Source organism: Ovis aries, chromosome 7, assembly GCF_016772045.2.
Source record: "Ovis aries strain OAR_USU_Benz2616 breed Rambouillet chromosome 7, ARS-UI_Ramb_v3.0, whole genome shotgun sequence".
NCBI lineage: Eukaryota > Metazoa > Chordata > Mammalia > Artiodactyla > Bovidae > Ovis > Ovis aries.
The window spans coordinates 49,428,049-49,449,056 of NC_056060.1; the positions used below are offsets into that span (position 1 = coordinate 49,428,049).

A 21,008-nucleotide genomic window follows, 5' to 3' on the forward strand; every position below is an offset into this window, starting at 1 on the left:
AACTACCTTAAGTGACTATGAAGTGTAAAAATGGTTTGTATGTAACATTTACTTTAGAGACTATACATAAACTTATTCCAATTAAATGTAACATTTACTGTGGTGAGGCGTGCACTCTAGCTAATGATTAATCCACTTTTAACGGACTAATCACAGGCTTGACTGAGCACTGTCAGGACTAAAAGTTTGTGTTCCAGTATCACAATAAAAGCTACCTCTCAAATGCTTGAAATTATTTTTTGGTTATAAAGAACATGACAAAAGAATCGTAAACAGTAAGAATAGAGTGCTTAATGAAAAATAAGTGTCTTTTTTAGTGACCAGAATTGTCCCTACTGTGGCTGAATGTAAAAGAAATCTGTCACATAGCTATCTAAAAAGGCACTCATAAAAGGTAATCATATTAAAGATGCACTATAGAAGAAAAAAAGAAACTGTACCATAAATCAACAATTCTTAAAATATAATCTGATAAGTATAAAATGAAAATTTTTTCAAAACAACCCTCAATAAAATCTCTTGCTTCATTTTCATCAGAAAAATTGAAAAATATACAATTTTCTATTTAAAATTTTAGAAAATTTAAACATTTGTATCTCAGAAGAGGAGTCATGGCTAAATAAAGTTGGTTATTTGTACAGCTTAAACATAAAATAGAGCCTCATATTCCTTTTAAATATAATGAAATCACCAAATGTAGAAGAAAATAAGGACAAACACAATCCAATAGCTTCCATGCTATACTAAATTTAAGGAACAAAATTTTTACCTGAGGCAACAGTTGGATTGTTTTGGTGGTTTTCACTGGTAGAAACAAACAAATCTTCTTCTCCTTCAGTTGATGAGCTGGAAGAGGATTCACTGCTGAGGTCATTCTCACTGGAACTACTAGAACTGGGGAGCAATGCATATTTTCTTCGGGCTAACACTTCTCGTTTTTTCCTCTGCATTAATATCCTCTCTTTTTGTTTCTGTGTCCTCTGTGAGGAATTATTTTTCACAAATCTCTTTCTGCATGGAAGTCTCCTTAATGAACTGCTATGAAAACAGGGTCTTTTCATTAACAATCCTGAAACGGATTCTGTCTCAGTCCGAGGCCACTTATGGGACCGTGAACTGTGAGTTCTACTTTTAGCACTCAAAATTGCCTGGGAATGTCTTACAGAGACTTCTTTATCCTCATCTGAAGTCACAGTATCAGAATCTCCAAAATGTAGACTAGATGAAGGAGAAGACAGACAATCACTAAAAGAGGAATCATTATCTTCATCACTTGGTGTTTCTAGGTGTTGTCTCAATCCTAATATTCCCTGGTTCTCCTTAGCACAATTTTGCATGTATGAAGGGCCAGCCTGCTGGCTTTTGCGTTTCTTCCTCACAACAACACTTTTTTCTTGCTCTTGTTGGTTACCATTCATGTCCTTCTCTTGTTTTTGAGAATCATCACACAAATGAGAGAATTCATTCCCCACTTTACTATTAATCATCTCAACTCCAGCAGGAAAACTTTTGGCTGCCCCAATGGGCTCTGGATGCAAGAGGATCCCTTTCAGACTCTCCTGTGTCTTTGGTGCATCAGAAGGAATCTCACTCTTCATATCCACTTTTAAGGTGTACAGCTTGTTATATTCAGGAGTCCATTGAGACATGGGAAACTTTAAGGAAGGCCTAGAAGACACAACACGATATTTAAAAGATTGTTAATGTGTTTTATTAGAATATTTAAAGAGTTCTCATATTCCACTGAGAATATTCCTGTGCGTGCATGCTAAGTTGCTTCAACCATGTCTGACTCTCCAACTCTTTGTGATTCCATGGACCGTAGCCATCAGGCTCCTCTGTGCATGGGATTCTCCAGGTAAAGATACTGGAGTAGGTTGCCAGGCCCTCCTCCAGGGGATCTTTCCAACCTAGGGATCAAACCCACATCTCTTAAGTCTCCTGCATTGGCAGGCAGGTTCTCTATCACAAGCGTCAATTGGGAAGCACGAATATTCCTGTAACAGGGCAGAAATGCCTTTTTCTCATCAGGATATAAAATGGCTATAACAAGTCTTTTTTCTCTGATACTTCTTACAGATCCAATTTTTAGAAACAGAGTAAAGACCTTAGAACATAAGTCCACTTCAAAACTTATATCAAAAAAGCTGATCTTATTGTATCTTCCTAACATCATCAGCATAATGTATTTGGTCAAAATCAAACAACTTCTCCAAACCCTATTATAGTAAAAACAGATAAAAAGATCAGAATTCAAAAGACTTTGATTAGTCAATGTTTTTCTTTTGGTATCACATTTTAAATTATAATATATAAATTATATAATATATAAATTATATAATATATAAATTATATACTATATAAATTATAATTATATCAAATACTTTCTGTACATCTTGATGGTTACTGTGATAGATGGATTACTATAAATAATGAATATGAATATAGCTTCTCTTTCATGGTTCTTTCCTTCACACCACACTAGTCTCTTAAGGAGACCCAACTCACCAACAGACAGCAGGCACAACTACTACATTTCATGAAGTTGTAGATACATATAGAAAGAAAAAAGCCAAGACTGAGTTGCTTCAGATCACTCAGTTAAAGCAACACAGCAGAACATAAAAATCAAACTCTCTACAGCCAATCTAAAAACCTAAATCACTGTATCTCTAAAATTATGAGCTGCACATCTGGGAAGCCCTAACAAGAGAACCTGAAATTAAAACATCTATACCAAAGCAGTGTATATACAAGAATGGTGATAATGTAAGGTATTAAATATCATGACTCAAAATGGAATACATTCTTGGGATGGGAGGTGGGAAGGAGGTTCAAGAGGGAGGGGACATATGCATACCTATGGTTGATTCATGTTGATTATAGCAGAAACCAACACAATATTGTCAAACAATTACCCTTCAATTGAAAACAAATAAATTTTTTAAAATGTATATATACTCATTTAAAAGGTAGTTAATACAAATGAAGATCTTTACTAGTGCTAAAAATGATTTTAAAAATGTTAACAATTTTAACTTAAGATTTTACTGAAGTATAACAAAAACACATGTATTCTAAGTTTACAGCCAATGAATTCTCACACACTTATGTAACTAGCTCCAAGATCAAAAAACATAAGATAACTAGCATTCCAGAAATCCGCTTCCAGTCACTCCACCCGCCAAGAGTTTTAACCATTATCCTAACTTCTAACACCATAGATGGATTTTTGTACTTAACACCCACTTTGTAAACTACTTCCAGAAAAAGAGGAAAACAAGATAGATATTTAGTAGCAAGAGTTTTCTTCTCCACAGTTGACAGTTACAGGAATAAACAATGTCACAGGTATATATTTTTGTTTGTAACTATTATCAAATAGATGAAGAGAAGATAGCGATTAAGAATTGAAATAACCTATTTCTATACGAAGCTATCAAAATCTCTATCTTCTTCAAGGGCAGGTAGTGTTGTATCCAAGATCAGTCATCAAGCCCTGTCCGGAATTCACCAGTATCAGCAGTAAAGGAGGAACAAAAGATGGGTTTACATATGTGTAGAGCAATGAGCAAACTGTAAGAGGCAGCCAGTCATACAAGGATTACCATAATTAAATGCAAGAAAAACAAGTCACAGTAAGGCACAGGTATATATGATTCAAGATTCAAGCAGGTTCCTTAGGAAAGCTACAATAAAAACTACAGATAATAACAAATGTTGACAAGGAAGTAAAGAAACTGGAACCCTCACACATTGCTGGTGAGAATGTAAAATGGTACATATACTTTGGAACAGTAGTCTGGCAGTTCCTCAAAAGATTAAACACAGAGTTATCATATGATCCAGCACTCCCACTCCAAGGCATAACCCAAGAGAAATGAAAATATATATCCACACAAAACTTTATACACAAATATTAATAGTTCCATTATAGCCATTCACAAGAGCCAAAAAGTGTTAACAAATGTCCATCAACTGATAAATAAGGAAGTCCACAAAATTGATTAACACTCAGTCATCAAAAGAAATGAAATACTGATTCACTTTACAACATTATACGGACCTCAAAAACACTATGCTAAAAAAAAAAAAGTCATAGAAGACCACTTATTTAAAGACTCCTTTGATGACTGTTCAACTCAGTGAATATTCTAAAAACCACTGAGTTCAGTACACTTAAAGTGAGATGTGTATGGTATGTGAATTATATCTCAATAAAGCTGTTGTCAAAAAGTAAAGCCATAATTAAGAAGCCATCAGATCGTTACGATCACCCTCTGGGTCTTGGTAAAGCAGATCCTGAGAGGCAATAAAAATCTGCCAAAAGAACAAGATAAATTCTGAGAACAGGAATCCGTAGGAGAATTTACAAGGAAATGATTCACAGCATAATTTACTAAATTCAATTTCTTTTCCATTACTTTATGCCCCAAGGCCAAAACAATTAACTCTTTATGTTAACTCTGCTCTGATTTTGGTGAATTTTGTCTGCTCAACTCAAGGTGGGAAGGGAGTAAGGGAGAGAAGTGTGGAGTAAGGGAGAGAAGTATGGTGCAGCACGTGGTATGTGCATTTGTTTGCCAGTAACTGTTCTCTCTACTGTCAAGCAGTCCTTAGATGCAATATTAACATTCCATATTACCTAAGATGTTCCCACCAAGGGAGTACAAATGTATGCTCTACTTTGAACTAAGAAAAAGAAGGGGAGCAAGGTCAGGAAAAGAAATAAATATCAATTCTACATCTTTTAACTAAAAAAGCAACAAAATTGACACAAAAGATCAATAAAGAATGCTCTGAACTACTTATTTAATAAGGTTACCATCTAGTATTTTATTTCTGTAAAAATTATTGGTTGATCTAATTTATAAAGGTAATTTTGTACTAGATATATCTAGTTCCTTGGCCCGATTATGAATGGTTTGATATTATACAGTGTTTCAATACTGAAACCATAATACTAGTTCTTCTTTGTACTGGTTTGATTTAATCACTTTACTGCTATTCACAACAGCAGCATACCAATTACTCCTGATATTAGTTTAGGATATAGAATGAGTAGTAAATCCTGCATGAAAGAAGATAACAGCTAAAAAGGCTAACTTTTAAAACTAAAAATTAGGGTTAGGATTTGGCAATTTACATTATAAATTAAGTTTATGTGACGGTATAAGTTTAATAATGGGGTAAAAATCCACTAACTTTATCAATACAACTTTTAGGAACTGTTACTTCAACACAGTGATAAAGTTTAGAAAGAGTCATCATTATTGGTACGAACCTTCACTACCAATGATAAATATACTTTTCTATGATTAACAGAATATTTTAAATTTTTAAATAAAAATAATTTTACAGAACCCTAAAGGAACAAAATTTTAAAAGGAATACATAAGATAATTTTGATTTTTCTATTAAAGTTTTAGAAGTTTTCAGAAAATGAACTAGAAACAAGTTTGCTCTTTATTTTCTTTCATATGTGAAAGTCGCTCAGTCGTGTCCGACTCTTTGTGACCCCATGGACTTTACAGTCTAAGGAATTTTCCAGGCCAGAATATTGGAGTGAGTAGCCTTTCCCTTCTCCAGGGGATCTTCCCCACCCAGGTCTCTGGCAGTGCAGGCAGATTCTTTACCAGCTGAGCCACAGGGGAAACCCAAGAATACTGGAGTGGGTAGCCTAAGCCTTCTCCAGTGCATATTCCCGACCCAGAAATTGAACTGGGGCCTCCTGCATTGCAGGATTCTTTACCCACTGAGCTATCAGGGAAGCCCAGCAGCCCCTTTCATATAATTAAATGGGAAAAAAAAAGGGAAAGAAATATAGGATAATGAAGATATAGGACAATGGAGTTTAGAACTGTCAGACTCTGAAAGTTGCCTTAGGAGAGGTCTGCTCAGGATCACTATCTCCCCTGAAAGGGTAAAAAGGAACCAGGAAGCACAGAGAGCACCAAGTTTACATTTAGAGTTCACACAGTCTGACTATCTCATCTAAGGCTTACTCTGTGAATGCAAAAGGCTTGTGCCCCACCCTCCCAGTACAAACTTGACCTCAAATGACTTAGGGTAGAGAACTAGCCAACTAACCAAACCACCAAGAGGAACATTTCAACACAAAGATATTTTATATCTCCAAAATATTCTAGGAAGCTAGAGGAAATAAAGGCATGACACTAATAATCAAAAAAGTTATAGTGAATTGAAGAACTTCGGGAAAATATTAAGGAAAAAGATATACTGAAAGGATACTGAGATCAAATTGAGGAACCAGAGATCAAACTGTCAACATACACTAGATCACAGAAAAAGCAAGAGAATTCCAGAAAAACATCTATGTCCGCTTCAACTGTGGAAAATTCTGAAAGAGATGGGAATACCAGACCACCTAACCTGCCTCTTGAGAAATCTGTATGCAGGTCAGGAAGCAGCAGTTAGAACTGGACATGGAACAGACTGGTTCCAAATAGGAAAAGGAGTATGTCAAGGCTGTATATTGTCACCCTACTTATTTAACTTATATGCAGAGTACATCATGAGAAACGCTGGACTGGAAGAAACACAAGCTGGAATCAAGATTGCCGGGAGAAATATCAATAACCTCAGATACGCAGATGACACCACCCTTATCAGAAAGTGAAGAGGAACTAAAAAGCCTCTTGATGAAAGTGAAAGAGGAGAGTGAAAAAGTTGGCTTAAAGCTCAACATTCAGAAAACGAAGATCATGTCATTTGGTCCCATCACTTCATGGGAAATAGATGGGGAAACAGTGGAAACAGTGTCAGACTTTATTTTGGGGGGCTCCAAAATCACTGCAGATGGTGACTGCAGCCATGAAATTAAAAGATGCTTACTCCTTGGAAGAAAAGTTATGACCAACCTAGACAGTATATTCAAAAGCAGAGATATTACCTTGCCGACTAAGGTCCGTCTAGTCAAGGCTATGGTTTTTCCAGTGGCCATGTATGGATGTGAGAGTTGGACTGTGAAGAAGGCTAAGTGCCGAAGAATTGATGCTTTTGAACTGTGGTGTTGGAGAAGACTCTTGAGAGTCCCTTGGACTGCAAGGAGATCCAACCAACCCATTCTGAAGGAGATCAGCCCTGGGATTTCTTTGGAAGGAATGATGCTAAAGCTGAAACTCCAGTACTTTGGCCACCTCATGCGAAGAGCTGACTCACTGGAAAAGACTCTGATGCTGGGAGGGATTGGGGGCAGGAGAAGGGGACGACAGAGGATGAGATGGCTGGATGGCATCACTGACTCAATGGACGTGAGTCTGAGTGAACTCCGGGAGTTGGTGATGGACAGGGAGGCCTGGCGTGCTGTGATTCATGGGGTCGCAGAGAGTCGGACACGAGTGAGCCACTGAACTGAACTTATCTGCCTCTGGAGAAACCTGTATGCAGGTCAAGAAGCAACAGTTAGAATCAGACATGGAACAACAGAGTATGCCAAGGCTGTATGTCAAGGCTGTATATTGTCACCCCACTTATTTATCTTATTAGAAGAGTGAAAAGAAAGTGAAACTGAAGTCACTCAGTTATGTCCAACTCTTTGGGATCCCATGGACTGTGGCCTACCAGGCTCCTCCGTCCATGGGATTTTCCAGGCAAGAGTACTTAAGTGGGTTGCCATTTCCTTCTCCAGGGGATCTTCCCGACCCAGGGATCGAACCCGGGTCTCCTGCATTTACAAGTAGATGCTTTACCCTCTAAGCCACCAGGGAAGTCAGAGTATATCATGTGAAATGCCAGGCTGGATGAAGCTCATGCTGGAAGCAAGATTGCTGGAAGAAACATCAATAACCTCAGATATGCAGATGACACCACTCTAATGGCAAAAAGCAAAGAGGAACTAAAGAGCCTCTGATGAAGGTGAAAAGAGGAGAATCAAAAAGCTGGCTTAAAACTGAACATTCAAAAAACGAAGATCATGGCATCTGGTCCCATCACTTCATGGGCAAATAGATGGGGAAACAATAGAAACAGTTAGACTTTATTTTCTTGGGCTCCAAAATCACTGCAGACGGTGACTGCAGCCATGAAATTAAAAGATGCTTGCTCCTTGGAAGAAAAGCTATGACAAACCGAGAGTCTATTATAAAGCAGAGACAGTCTGACGCAGGATGCAGCATGCTTGGGGCTGGTGCATGGGGATGACCCAGAGAGATGTTATGGGGAGGGAGGTGGGAGGGGGTTCATGTTTGGGAACGCATGTAAGAATTAAAGATTTTAAAATTTAAAAAACTAAAAAAAAAAAAAAAAAGCAGAGACATTACTTTGCTGATAAAGGTCCATATAGTGAAAACTATGGTTTTTCTAGTAGTCATGTATGGATGTGAGAGTTGGACCACAAAGAAGGCTGAAACTGAAAGTTGCTCAGTCATGTCTGACTCTGTGAGACCCTCTGTATAGTCCATGGAATTCTCCAGGCCAGAATACTGGAGTGGGTAGATGTTTCCTTCTCCAGGGGATCTTCCCAACCCAGGGACTGAGCCGAGGTCTCCCACATTGCAGGCAGATTCTTTACCAGCTGAGTCATCAGGGAAGCCCAAAGGAAGAAGGCTGAGTGACAAAGAATTGATGCTTTCAAACTGTGATGCTAGAGAAGACTCCTGAGAGTCCCTTGGAGAGCAAGGAGATCAAACCAGTCAATCCTAGAGGAAATCAACTGTGAATATTCACTGGAAAGGCTGATGGTGAAGCTTCAATACTTCGGCCACTTGATGCAAAGAGCTAACTCATTAAAAAAGACCCTAATGCTGGGAAAGACTGAAGGCAGGAAGAGGAGGAGATGACAGAGGATGAGATGGTTGGATGACATCATCGACTCAATGGATATGTGTCTGAACAAACTGCAGGAGATAGATAGTGAAGGACAGGGACGCACGGCGTGCTGCAATCCATGGTGTTACAAAGAATAGGACGCAACTTAGCAACTGAACAACAAAAGATACTGAGTGAAGGGAAGCTTGTAATCCACATTTAAGTGGGATCACTGACAAAAAGGAGTAAATAGTCAACCAAAATTAAGTGTTTTCATTTGTGTACTACAAAGACCTGGATTCAAGTCTCTGGTTGTGACTAGCTGTGTAACCTAAGGCATATTATTTAAACTAACACTGTTTCTCCTCTATAAAATTGGGACAATAGTAGTATTGATCTTGTGAAAGTACTTTTAAGGGTTAAATGAGAGTACCTACCACAGTGCCTAGCATAATGGCTGTTATTCCTTTTTCAGAGCAGCAGTTATACATATAAGGTTCACAATGTTTAAGGTCTTCCCTTATAAGCAAAAATAAATGAAATCCTCAGAGTCAAAGAAAGGCATAAAATCATCTGTTCCTACAGAACCTTAAAGTATAGAAATAAAGGACAAAGATTTTTTGGCACAAAACCTATGAACGCTAAAAATTCTATGATGCTGTATGGCAGAAACCAGCACAATACTGTAAAGCAATTTTCCTCCAGTTAAAAAATAAATTTAAGAAAAAAATATTTGAAACTCTCCTTTACTATGGAGGATTAGCTGAGGAGCAAGATGCTTCAGCTCCCTAATTTCTAATACAAGACATACTACTTTTGGAAAAAGAGAAATTAAATGTCTTTCAAATAATAGGTTTCTATTACTCAGTCAACTTAATGATTTTCTTGTTTGTCTTGTTTAAAGTACTCTAAAATCCCTAAGTATTAGTCATCACAGAAAAAATCAGCTAGGACCTATTTAGGTCTCCTATCAGTACAAACCGGGTGGAGTTCAATATATTATAGAGAGTCTACTGCTGTAGTCATGATTGTGTTATTATCATGGCCAGTAGCAAAATGTAGGGTGTATCTACCCTGCCAAGTCTGAAGAGTATCTGGCAGTCAGTTTCAACTGGTTAGGAAGGCAGTATTGCAAATTATAGGGTACAATGCACAAATGTCTAACATGGCTGGCTGGGACTCTGGAATTCATATTACAACATGAAATGTGAGATATAAAGATATTGCTAATTACCTATTATATAAAATATATTCTATCAAGAAAAAAATGAAAGAATCAACAAAAAAAGGCCTATATGCAATAAACTATAGAGCTGTACAACACACTCCTCATAAGTGGAGAGATAACCACATTTCTAAATGAGCAAAAACTCCAAATTGGCTCTGTTACAAATTAGAAGATAAATTTTTAAAATTTTACCTAAAGATTAATTCAAATTCATACTGTCTACATTCAGTTTCTCATCATTTTGCTCACTGGAAATTTCAAATAACATTTAATTAAAAATAATAGCAACTATATGGCTATGTGTGTAAGGAGGGTAGAAGTAAAAGGGCAAATCTGAACTCAAACTTTTTTTTCCTTTTCTAAAATCAAGCAATAATTTTACAACAAAGACAAAATTAGGGTATGTTCTGTTATCACTTATATGTAGAACCTAAAAAATAAAACAATGTTAGTGAATGTAATAAAACAGAGATAAGACTCACAGATACAGAGAACAAAGTAATGATTACCTGTGGGGAGAGGGAAGGAGGGAGAGCAAGACAAGCATAGGGGATTAAAAGGTACAAACTACTCTATATAAAATAAATAAACTAGAAGGATATACTGTACAGCACAGGGAAATACAGCCATTATTTTAAAGTTGATAAAATAATCTGCTATGCAGGCTTTGAAAATGAAGCAGCTTCTGTACAATAATTTTTTAAAAGCAGATTGCAAATAAGTCTGTTAAAATGTTGTCCTATTTTGTAAAACAACTTATGTTTATACATGCATGGAGAAAATACAGAGAAATATACACTTAGTTTGGGACTGTAATTGTGAATGGAGATTTAAAGCACAGGTTAGGAGCATATGTATTTTTATGTTACAAATTTCTGCACGGTTTGAATTTTTATAAAATGATCATTTGCCACTTTTGAAACCAAAGTACAAGAATTTTTAAAGGAGTGAAAAATAAGAACTGACTATATTCTATTTTTCCTCTAGACTAGGACACAACTTGTTATTAGCAGATTTCTATATAAATCAAATATATGATAGTATGATTTTTACGAGAATCTTGGCTAAGCATAAAATTTCTCATTAGTGACCAGAAATGACCACCTGTCCTGGACGATTTAATAACAAAATAAGGCAGAAACTGATAGATGGCAATTAATTGTTGGCAAATTTGAATGAAGTTGTCAAATTTGAGAATTGATTATCCTTTTTAGTTAATGATACTACTCTATAGTCCTAGGCATGTTGTTTCTGAACTTATCTCTATGAGGAAAATTTTCATGCTTGGAAAGTAATAATCCATCATCAAAGCATTTCACAAAATCTTTCACCAATTAAAGTATAATAACTGTTATTATTGAGTTAAATGAAAAGTATCAGTAAAAAGTCAAAAAATGTGCAAGGAAAACAAACCTCCACAATCTTGCATTCAAGTAATCAATCTGTCAGCTTTCAAAAGGCTTCAAATTTACAAACTACTCTTAGAGATTACTATTATTTAAACTTTCACTTTCCGAAACTGAACTTCAAATGGCCTCCAGGTTTCCTTGGCGATTGGAACTCGGTGAATTGAGAATTCTTTATTTTTTAAAGTGACAGAGGCCAACAAAAAGACATATAAGTGGGAAGATATCTGCTTTTAACTTGCCTAATATCTTATCAAAATTTAATAATATGCAAGAGCTAAATGTAGAATTAAACTATACTGCTAAATAAGATCTGAAATCTTCATCGGAGCACATTTAACATTTTGAACTAATTTTTGTCAGTAATTTTAAGAGATTTGGTCTTTTACTTATGAATAAACAGTCACATATGTTGAATGATGCCAAAGAAGGAGAAATAAAAAATACAAAAATAAAAATTACTGTAACTTATGCAAACCTCTTTGAAGAGAACCTCAACAAAGCAGTGAGCACATCCTTGTGAGAAGCAGGAAATACTATTTAAGATAGGTAGGGTGGATTCAAATGATGGTAGGCTGAGAAAGTCAAAATGAAAATTTCTCACTGATACAGTGTATGCCCAGTTATTCTATTAATTAAAGAATGACTAGAAGTCTACGTCAAAGGCAAATGCAATGACCAGTTAAAGTGCATACACAAGAATCACTACCTATGATGGGCTTTATGGTTCTGTGGGCAGAATATAAATAAGATACAACAATAAAAAACATGTAAGGAAAACAAAAAGAGACCAGGGAGAATGCTTTGCAGTGATGGGGGCAAAAGGTGGTTTTAGGAGTGGAGAGTCATGTGAAGGAAGGAGAACTTATTTACCAAATCAAGGGTTGCATATCTAGCATCAACCAAACTTGAGTCAAAATACCAAAATATGACCTTGAAGCCTTCAACATTTTTTTCAGAGCACTGGTCAACAAGCGAGCCAGAACTACAAACTGTAGAACACTACAGAATTATGCTATTTTGCAATGAATGTTGTTTTTTGCTGATACCACACTTGGTCCTAAATTTCATACTCCCATCCAAGCAAATACTCATGTTAAAATATGCTATATCTTTTATAATTCAGTAACTTATAATTCCTTTGCATAAAATACTCAAGTTTTATCATGTTGAAATAACTCCCCTTTTCTCTAAGGCAGAAATAAATACTCCATTTATTTGGAAGTCAGATTTATAGTAATTTTAACTCCTGAGAACAGAACCTAAAGGGAAGAGATTCTATGAAGGTTAAAAATAATTATCAGGAAGGTCACAGGCAATTAAATACTCAAAAACTATTGTTTCATATTTAATAATAATAAGCTTTTATATTATTTTATATTTAATGCTAATAAGCTAATATTAATAAGCATTGTTTGGATTTAACAGATGTAATACTGGTGGCAGCACCTAAAAATTAAAAGACAGAAGAACTAAAGCACTTGTCCCAATAACTAAAGAGTCAGCAGTTTGTCTAGATTAAATAACATTATTTATGTGAAAAGATTCTGAGGGCAATACTGAAATAAAGCAAAGAATAAAAGCTCATGTTCTGAATCATGATTCTGAGCCCTCCAGAAGACAGACTGTTCTCAATAAAAGAAGCATAGTTTCAGACATATTTATAATAATATGGGTAATTTTTAGTTGCTTACCATGGTTAACATGGTTACATGTCAACTGTGACTAACAATATCATCTTAATTTTTATTGAAAATGTACAAGATGACAATGTCAATAGTACAAAAAAACTGCAAATAAATTCACAAAAATGGTAAAAGCATAAAGTTTTTAAAAATACAAATTATCTTCAAAATAGGAAACTATATTCATAAATGCAAATTTTCAAATGATAAAGAAAACGCAGGTGACTTCTATCTATAATGTCTTTTTTTGAGAAATTCAGAGAGCAAAATAACCAAATAGAAAAAAAAGGAAAGAGATTCAGCTTTGTTATTTAAAAACTTTAATCCCTAGTGGGTATCATTCCTCAGATTTAAGTTGCTAAGTATAAGTAGGAGAACAAAGGCTGAACTATAGAATTTTTAAGACAAGAAACTGGAGAGTTCAGAAAACCTGTGAGTATCACTGACTCTTTCTTTAACTGTTACAAGGATGAACTCTGCTGTTCTGACTAAAACCTTTTCAGAGAGCTACAGTTACTATTTCAAATCAGGTTTTCCAAGATAATTCAACAATAAACTCTCTGCATGATCCAGGTGCATCCATTTTCTAAAATGTTTAATAAAGTTTCAAGGAAGAAATAGATTTAAAAGCTCCAATTTCCATTACTTGGAACCCAAGTCCAGCAAAAGCAAATTGGAAAAAGGTTCCAACCTTCCTAATCTTTTAACTGCCCTGACAGTCTGCAAATCATTACCCAAAATTTCAGCATTATGGAAAAGAAAAGACTGAAATAACAGCAGTTACAGCAAAATAATACAAATATTATTGATGATGACAGCAACAAAGATGAAAACGATGGAGAGGAACAGACTCTAAGAAGACTGCAATGTCTGTAAGCAGAAGTTCTCAAACACACTTCTTTGTCCATTGCAGGTTTCTTGATGATACCCTTTCTTTTTGCATCCAGAGAGTTCATTTTTAAGTTCAGAATAGAACAGAAGAACCTAATGATTCTTCCCTATTTGGATGCCCTACAACAAGCATGCCTTAAAGCTTTCTAAGTTTTTAAAAAACACTTAGAAGTACTTTTGAAAAGCTGCTTTTGTAACTCCACACCAGAAGACAAAGTCAACACACACAGACACTACCAAGTGCATGCTCAGCCTCTCAGTCATATCCGATTCTCCAACTCTTGGTGATTCCATGGACTATAGCCTGGCAGGGTCCTCTGTCCCGGGTATTCTTCAGCCAAGAATACTGAAGTGGGTTGTCATTTCCTTCTACAGGGGATCTTTCAGACCCAAGGATCAAACCCAGGTTTCCTGAACTGCAGGCGGATTCTTTACCACTGACCCACCAGGGAAGCCAAATACTTCAATTAATAAATGTATCTCCTGGCTTAAAGTGTTCAGCAACCATACATTAACAATCAATACATACACAAAGCACACGTGTCCAGATGTGTGAGTGACTGTGTTTTAATATGCTTTTGTGATATAAAGAGTAAAGGAAAGAAAACTTATCATATCACATGAAAACAGCTAGGAGCTACTTCCAAGCACAAATGTTACAGTGTCTTAATCACTAAATATATACTGTGTGTGACTGTGTGTTTTATCATGTTTTTGTGATATAAAGAATAAAGGAAAGAAAACTTATTACAGGAGAACAGTTAGGTAGTACTTCCAAGTACTAAATACTGCAGTGTCTTAATCATTAAATAGATACTACAATACATTAAGACAAAACACCAGAATTAAGCCATTTCTTCTTATGCAAACTAGGAAATCTTTGGTCCCAACTTTGACAAGCTTGGTTTGGCGTTAGACCATAACGAATCTTCTTCAGCTAGAATGTATACCAAATCAAAGAATTCATGTGTTATGGACTGAACTGTGTCCCATCTAAATTCATACGTTGAAATCCTAGCCCACAGTATCTCAAAATGTGACTATATATAGGTCCCTTTTACTTCTTTAGAAGCAATTAAGATTAAATGAGGTCATTATGAATGGGCCCTAATCCAATTTGACCAGTGTTCTTTATGAAAAGAGGAAATCTGAACACTCATAGGGACACACTTGTTCTTGGACTTCTACTCTCCAGAACGGTGACAAAATAGATTTTTAGTGTTTAAGTCACCCAGAATGTGGTATTTTGTTATGGAAGCCATAGCAAACAAATACACCATGCAATAAACATCTCCTAAATATCTTAATGTGCTAGACTGTCCCAAAAGATGAATAAGACATAGACTTGTCCTTAAGAAGTTCAGTCAGTTCAGTCGCTCAGTCATGCCCAACTCTTTGCAACTCCATGGACTGCAGCACACCAAGCTTCCCTGTCCATCACCAACTCCAAGAGCTTGCTCAAACTCATGTCCTTCGGGTCAGTGATGCCACCCAACCATCTCATCCTCTGTTGTCCCCTTCTCCTCCTGCCTTCAATCTTTCACCATCAGGGTCTGTTCTGATGAGTCAGCTCTTCACATCAAGTGGTCAAAGTATTGGAGTTTCAGCATCAGCATCAGTCTTTCCAATGAATATTCAGGATTATTTCCTTTAGGATTGATGAGTTTGATTTCCTTGCAGTCCAAGGGACTCTCAAGAGCCTTCTCCAACACCACAGTTCAAAAGCATCAATTCTTCAGTGCTCAGATTTCTTTATGGTCCAACTCTCATATCCATACATGACTACTGGAAAAACTTTGGAAAAATTATTGGAAAAACATAGCTTTGACTGTACTGATCTTTGTTGGCAAAGTAATATCTCTGCTTTTTAATATGCTATCTAGGTTTGTCATAGCTTTTCTTCCAAGGAGCAAGCGTCTTTTAATTTCATGGCTGCAGTCACCATCTGTAGTGATTTTGGAGCCCAAGAAACGTGCAGCAGACAGAGAAACCTATCAGTAAGTAATTAAAATACAGTGTCATGAAGGAGGTATGCACTGGAACACACTGAAGTAGAATCTAATTCAATTCTGAAGGGGAGGCTGTACCAAGGAAGGTTTTTCAGCAGAATAAAAGGGAAAAGTGAAATGGCAAGAAATGAGACTTGATTACCCTATTTTCCACAGTAGAAGTTCTCTGAATGAACTACATACTTAATGATGAAGTAAACCTACAAAATTTTAAAAACCAGTGATCTGAAAGACAACACATGATCTTCTGAAAGACAGCATATAATCTTCAAAGATGCCATTTCACTTCAAACAATTATGTCTAGAATTATTAATACTGTTAAGAATAAAAGAAGAAAATAACATGACTTCATTTATTTATCTACTTATTTATGACTGTGCTGGGTCTTCCGTGCTGCACAAAGATTTTCTCCAGTCGTGGTGAGCAGGGGATACTTTTCATTGCAGTGCTTGGGCTTCTCATTATGGTGACTTCTCCTGTTGTGGACCATCAGCTCTAGGTACAAGGGCTTCAGTAGCTGCAGTGTTCTGGTTCAGCAGTTGCGGCACATGGGCTTTGCTGCCACGCAGCATGTGGGATCTTCCTAGATCAGGATGGAACCCATATACCCTGTACTGGCAGGTGGATTCTCAAACACTGAACCACCAGGGAAGTCCAAGATGACTTCTTGGGATACTTATCACCATACAAAAGAAGAAACAAAGGTCCACAGAATTACAAAATTTCTCCCAGAAGTTTTCTGAATTTAACCTGAGACAGAGGAATCTACCTCACAAGAACTAAAGCCCTATGTTCTCCTTTAACCTCTACCTGTAACACTAAGCTCCTACCACTCTCATCAGGCAGCACAGTCTCAACTTCATTACCCTTCAGTAGACAGAGAAGAACTGTAAGCTAGAACACATTTAAAACAGAATAAAGAGCAGTCCCAAAACTTGTCTGGAAATGTACAGATAATCAGCAACATAAAATGAGATGTATAATTAAAAATTAGCCTACACCATGAATTCTAAAAGCTGTTTTCAGCAATGATTTCACATGAAAACATAAATGGAATGTTCACCGTAGTCTCAAGTGACACAAAGCTAAAAAAGAATTAAATATAAACTGACTAACAAAAATAAAGACCTGAAAGTAAAAGTTTAGAATGAGATGAGCAAAATTATTTAAAAGTAAAAACTTTATTATAAAGTACAACTAAGTATACCTTATATATAGATTAAAAACATAGGAGAGGAATTTTTACACTTTTCACCGAATAATTTCCCTAAAGTCAATAACTGCATAATTCAGAGATAGTCACTTACAAATGCTCCAAGGTGTAATTCTGGTCTAGTTCTACAAAAAGAATATATGACATAACCATCCTTTTTGGGGGCCTTAAATGTGAAAGTTTTCTGCTCTGAATTGATCAACTTTAAATTTTTCATGATTTTCATAAATCATCACTGTGTGGTCACTTTTATGAAAGTAGAATGAGAAAAAGTGAGTTCTACCAGCATTTTCCTCATCGATACTCACCTTCACAAGGATAATTCTCTAGACATCACTCCCAAATTTCAACAAAGAAATTCTCCCCAAACTAATAACATGCAAAAGTAAAATGCATGTCAATATAATAGTGCAAAGCACAGGAGGGAAGCAAAGAGAATAAACCATTGTAAGTTTCTTGTATTATACATGAAATAAACTATTATTCCTTGAAGGCAGACTCTCAAAAAAGTCAAAAGAAGGTAAGCAATAGGGAGAAAAAGGAACAGAAGAGACGGGACAAGTGGAAAACAAACAGCAAGATGACATTAAAGCCAACTGTATCAAAACAGGGTGCTATTAGCACACGGATAGACTGGCAAGTCCAGAAATAACCTCACACATATTATCAAATGATTTTCAACAACAGGTCCAAGACAATGGGGAAGGAGACAGTCTTTTCAACAAATGGTGGTAGAACAACCAGTGAATTACATGGGGAAAATTTCAACTCCTACCTCACATGAGACAAAAAAATAACTCAGATCACAGACTTAAACCTAAAAGCTAATACTTTGAAAAGAAATGGGCAGAAAATGTACATAATGACACCATGGGCAAAAATTCCATAGATCACAAAAAAGACTAAACATTTTAACTGATAAACTGGACTTTATCAAAATAAAAACCTACTCTTTAGAGATACCATTAATACCATTAAGAAAAAAGTCAAGATAGCAAGCTTAAGACAGATAAAATTACACATACATACACATAATTCAAAAAACTAAGATCATGTCATTTGGTCCCATCACTTCACCTCAAATAGATGGGGAAATCATGGGAACAGTGACAGACTTTATTTTCTTGGGCTCCAAAATCACTGCAGATGGTAACTGTAGCCAGGAAACTAAAAGACGCTTGCTCCTTGGAAGAAAAGCTATAACAAACCTAGACAGCATATTAAAAAGCAGAGACATTACTTTGCCAACAACGGTCGGTACAGTCAAAGGTATGACTTTTAGAGTAGTCATGTATGGATGAGAATTCAGTTCAGTCGCTCAGTCGTGTCCAATTCTTTGCGACCCCATGAACCGCAGCACGCCAGGCCTCCCTGTCCATCATCAATTCCCAGAGTCCATACAAACCCATGTCCATTGAGTTGGTGATGCCACCCAACCATCTCACCCTCTGTCGTCCCCTTCTCCTCCTGCCCTCAATCTTTCCCAGCATCAGGGTCTTTTCCAACTCCATGGTTTTTCCAGTGGTCATGTATGGATGCGAGAGTTGGACTATAAAGAAAGCTGAGTGCCAAAGAACTGATGCTTTTGAACTGTGGTGTTGGAGAAGATTCTTGAGAGTCCCTTGGACTGCAAGGAGATCAAACCCGTCAATCCTAAAGGAGATCAGTCCTGAATATTCATTGGAAGGACTGATGTTGACGCTGAAACTCCAATACTTTGACCACTTGATGTGAAGAGCTGACTCACTGGAAATCCCTGATGATGCAAAAGATTGAAGGTAGGAGGAAAAGGGGATGACAGAGGACGAGATGGTTTGATGGCACCACCAACTCAATAGACAAGAGTTTGAGCAAGCTCTGGGTGTTGGTGATGGACAGGGAAGCCTGGTGTGCTATATTCCATGGAGTCTCAAAGAGTCGGACATGACTGAGCAACTGAACAACACAACACATAATTTACATGTATGTATCACACAAATACACAGCCAACTTGAATCCAGAATATATGTAAAACTCTTACATCTCAGTAAGACAAGCCCACCAAATAACAGATAAACAATATTTAACATTTTTCTAAACATATACAGATACAAATGGCCAGTAAGTACACAAAAAAATGCTCAATACTTTCCATTATCAGGGAAATGCAAATTAAAACCACAAGATACAACTCTACACCCAAAAAGGGCTAACAGGCTAAGAAGACCAAAACACCATGTGTTAAGGGACGTGGCACAACTGGAACTCCACATACAACTCAAAGCAGCTTCAAATAAAGTGACATTGATCTAACCTATGATTCAGTAATTCCACACCTAGAATGGAAAATACAGGTATACAAAAATGTTTGTATGCAAATGTTCACTCATAATAACCAAACAGTGGGAAAAACAAATCTCCAAGTAGTGAAAAGATAAACAAATTTCGATATATAGGTACAATGGGATACCAAACAGCAACAGTAACAGCAGCAAAGAAGGAGCTACTGAAACAAGTAAACATAATAGATGAATCTCAAAAACATCCTGCCAAGGGAAGGAAATCAGATACAAAATATCTATACTAACTTTATCTGCATGAAGTTCTAGGATAGGCAAATTTAATGGAAGATAAAAATCAAAACAGTGGTTGTATTCTACAAAGGACTGGGAAAGAACTGAACATAAGGTACATGAAGGAACTTATCTGAGGTGACGGTAATGTACTCTCTCTTCATAAGATTTTGATTACACAAATGTATACATTTGACAAGACTTAAATGGTACACTTAATATTTGTGCATTTAACTATATGTAAATTTTACTTCAAAAACAAAGAACTATATATAAGTATTCAACTCTAGTTAATGACATGGAAGCTGAATTTGTTTAGGGGTAAAATGCACTGTTTGAAACTTAATTTAAAATACAAAGCCAAACAGCAATTGACTTGAATGGTAAATGATTACAGGAATGGATAGACGGAAGGATATGTGATAAAACAAAAAAGCAAATTGGTAACTGTAGAATCTAGGTAATAGGGAAATGGGCATTTGCTGTACAATTCTTTTAACTTTAATATGCTTGAAATTTTCCCCAGTAAAATGCTAGCGAGAAAACACTTGATGAGCAAAAGAAGCCAGACACAAAATAGTAATAATATATAATTCGTATGTATATGACATTCTAGAGCAAACAAAACTAATCTATAATGTCAAAAATCAGATCAGCGGTTGCCTGGGACAGGAGCTAGGGATGACTTAACAGCAAAGGAACAAGAAAGAACTTTCTAGGGTAATGGAATGTTTTATGTCCTGACGGGTGTTGGTTACATGGATGTATATATTTGCCAAAACTCACTGAACTGTACAGTAAAATATGTACCTTATACTTTTATAAAATTATACTTCAATTAAATTGATTTTTTAAATGTGTTCACTATAAAAAATCTGAAATACACAGAAAAAGCACAGAAAAATTAAGTCCCTCATAATCACACCATCTTTCCTTCTCTTTCGACAACAGCCATGCCCAGTGGAGAAAAAATACAGCTTAATGTTTTCCTGAAAGGCCATACAGAAATACACGTTAAGCTCCTGAATTCTGGAATTCCTTTCTTAGGTTGACTCAAACCCTAATGAACTTAAATCCCTTCAACCGCATCATTGCTATGAGCCTTCATCAAATTACTAACCATTCTGTGCCTAAATTTCCTCACCTAAATAATGGAAATATTTACCTCAAAGTTTTGTTGTAAATGTTAAGCAATCATCTTGGCAGAAAAAGTCCACAATCTGTCCCTGCCATGATTTTTTTCTTTTGCAGGCC

General features: G+C 36.2%; 1 protein-coding gene across 8 annotated transcripts in view; it reads right to left on the reverse strand.

Moving 5' to 3' along the window:
• Nucleotides 1-21,008, reverse strand: part of RNF111 (ring finger protein 111) — an 84,230-nt gene that overhangs the window by 49,942 nt on the left and 13,280 nt on the right. For all 8 annotated transcript variants that reach the window (XM_042252387.2, XM_060417856.1, XM_060417854.1 and 5 more), the window contains exon 3: nt 770-1,668. In XM_042252387.2, the coding sequence (XP_042108321.1) occupies nt 770-1,668 (899 nt within the window). The remainder of the gene's footprint in view (nt 1-769; nt 1,669-21,008) is intronic.